Source organism: Triticum dicoccoides, unplaced genomic scaffold, assembly GCF_002162155.2.
Source record: "Triticum dicoccoides isolate Atlit2015 ecotype Zavitan unplaced genomic scaffold, WEW_v2.0 scaffold9782, whole genome shotgun sequence".
NCBI classification, from domain to species: Eukaryota; Viridiplantae; Streptophyta; class Magnoliopsida; order Poales; family Poaceae; genus Triticum; species Triticum dicoccoides.
The window spans coordinates 38653-40904 of NW_021314872.1; the positions used below are offsets into that span (position 1 = coordinate 38653).

General features: G+C 58.9%; 1 protein-coding gene across 1 annotated transcript; it reads right to left on the reverse strand.

The window, feature by feature from the left end:
- Positions 1-422: 422 nt before the first annotated feature.
- Positions 423-1455, reverse strand: LOC119348616 (the record flags this gene model as incomplete). Its single annotated transcript, XM_037616611.1, has 1 exon — positions 423-1455. A coding segment is annotated over exon 1 (1033 nt), but the record flags the coding sequence as incomplete, so codon positions are not given.
- Positions 1456-2252: the final 797 nt, after the last annotated feature.

The following is a 2252-nucleotide window of genomic DNA, read 5'->3' on the forward strand; positions in this document are numbered from 1 at the left end:
CTACAGTGTTTCTATATATGTACGGCCATAATATGAAAATATCACACTTCTTATTTCTTAACGGTACACGTATTGGAAATTTGCGCCTTTCGTGCTAAAACTATCAGGAAACCACAGGAGGCCATCAGGTTCAGGAACTCAGTTTCAATTTTGAATGTGCTTTGCCAATGCTGGTGCTGGTAAGTGATAACCAGGCCAAAAGACCTTGCGAAGGTAGACGTAGAGATGTATTAGCAGAAAAGGTACACCATTGTGCGTCCATATACTAATATTAAGGAAATCGATTTGTTTAAGCAGAGTATCTTCGAAATAGCTCTTATCCCTTTCTCAACATTGTGCAAGATCTGAACTGCGGTACCAAGGTGGCATTATAATTCAAAGCAAAGTAATCAAATAACAACAAGATAAAAATATATGCTTACGACTGCTTGAAGGATCATACTGCCATGCGCGCACGATCAGCTGGTTTGGTGGCTCCGGCATATCGAATTCACCGGATTCCACAACCTTCCTCCGTCGCAGGTCCACGGCAAAGATGCAGGAGCCGAGGAAGAAGTAGAGCTTGTCTGGGTCCGCGGGGTCGAGGAGCGCAAGCGCGGGGATGCTCCCTGGCAGCATGGCGTCGAGGTAGCTCTCGTCGGCCCAGATGTCCGGCAAGGGCACGCGGCGCTCGGGGTTCCATTTATCAGCCTCGGTGAGCGCCCACGTGCTCACCACCGGGGCGGCGGGATCGCCATGGATCTGCACGTACCTCAGCCTTCCGCTGCTCGCCTTCACGCAGCTGTGGGAGGCCCTGTTGGCCAAATTTTCCACTTTTCCCGGAAGCGGGTCGATGATCGTCGGAAGCGGGACGTGTAGCAGCTCCGGCTTGTCGGAGTAGGGGTCACAGGCGAGGAGGCCGTACGAGAGCTCCACCCACCAGAGCATCCCTCCGTGGGACACGACCCCCTCGCAGAACCACTGCCGGTGCAGCGGCGGCGAGTAGGCGAACTCCGTCACGGCCCACTTGTACTGCCCCACCGTGTAGCGGAGGAGCGTGGCGCGGCCGGAGCCGTCGCCGGAGGGCTGGGGCTCGGCGACCACGCAGCTGTCGCCCCTCGTCATTAGGCCGACGTTGGCGCCGTCGAAGCCCATGGGGCAGTTGTGCTCGCGGAAACAGGTGGCCTCACCTGTGCGCGCGTGGCAAAGGTGGTAGGTGACCTCCCCGCTAGGCTCCGTGGCGCAGAGGAGGAGCAGGCCGGAGGGGTCCGCAGCGGCGACGTAGGGGTAGCTGGGGAGGCAGGGCGGCGGGGAGATGCGGAGCGACACGGTGAGGATTGAGGCGCGCGGGAGCTCGTCACAGGCGACGGAGACGTCGGTGCCCGGCGGGAAGGTGCGCTTCGCCTCCTTGTCCTTCACAACTTTAGGGATTCGAGCCAGGATGGACCACCGCTCCGGCAGCGGCGGCGGCGGCATGGCTGGCCCAGAGGGATTTGATCGATTAGGGTTAGGCCAACTCCAATACTGGACCCTGATTCGTCCGAGTCTGTCCGTTCTGGTCCAAACTGTTCCTAAAAAATATTATCCGGCTTGACCGATTTTGGGCATAAATTTTGGTCGGGCTTTGCGGTAGACACGCACGCGCCGTCTCGCCATTCGCCTAGGGCCCACGTGTCAGCCATCCAACTACCTCCCACCGATCCCATTAAATCCATATGAATGGATGGGCCCGCCGGTCAGCCAGCCAACCGCGTCAGGGTGCATCCTTTTTTGTGGTGAAGTCGTGGACCCCTCAGCCAGCCAGCCAGGCCAGTCCACTTCCACTTCCCCACCCCGTCTCCACGTCATTGCTCCCTTCGTGTTCGACACCAAACCCTAGCCTAGCGGCAGCACCCCACCTCGCTCCCCGCCAGCCGCCGCGATGGGCTTTTGGAAGTGGGTGACAGGCAAGAAGGGCAAGCACGACCGCGAGACGGGCCCGTCATTCGCCTCGCCTGGAAGCGTGGCCACCCACTCCACCTCGCATGACGCATTCTTAATCTCCCATCCGGCGACTCCTGTACGCTTCTGCCCGTACATCAAGATGGAGGTCTGCCACCGGTACTGGCTGATTGGAACTCCGCTGTCGTGGTCCGATGCCCACCTCCCCAACGCGTGGCATCTGAGCCCGGATCGGATGCCGGACCATTTTGGGGGCCGCTACCCCACCTCTGGAGATCACCTCCCTACATTGACCTGACCAAGGATGATGACTACGAGGATGGTGGCGCCTG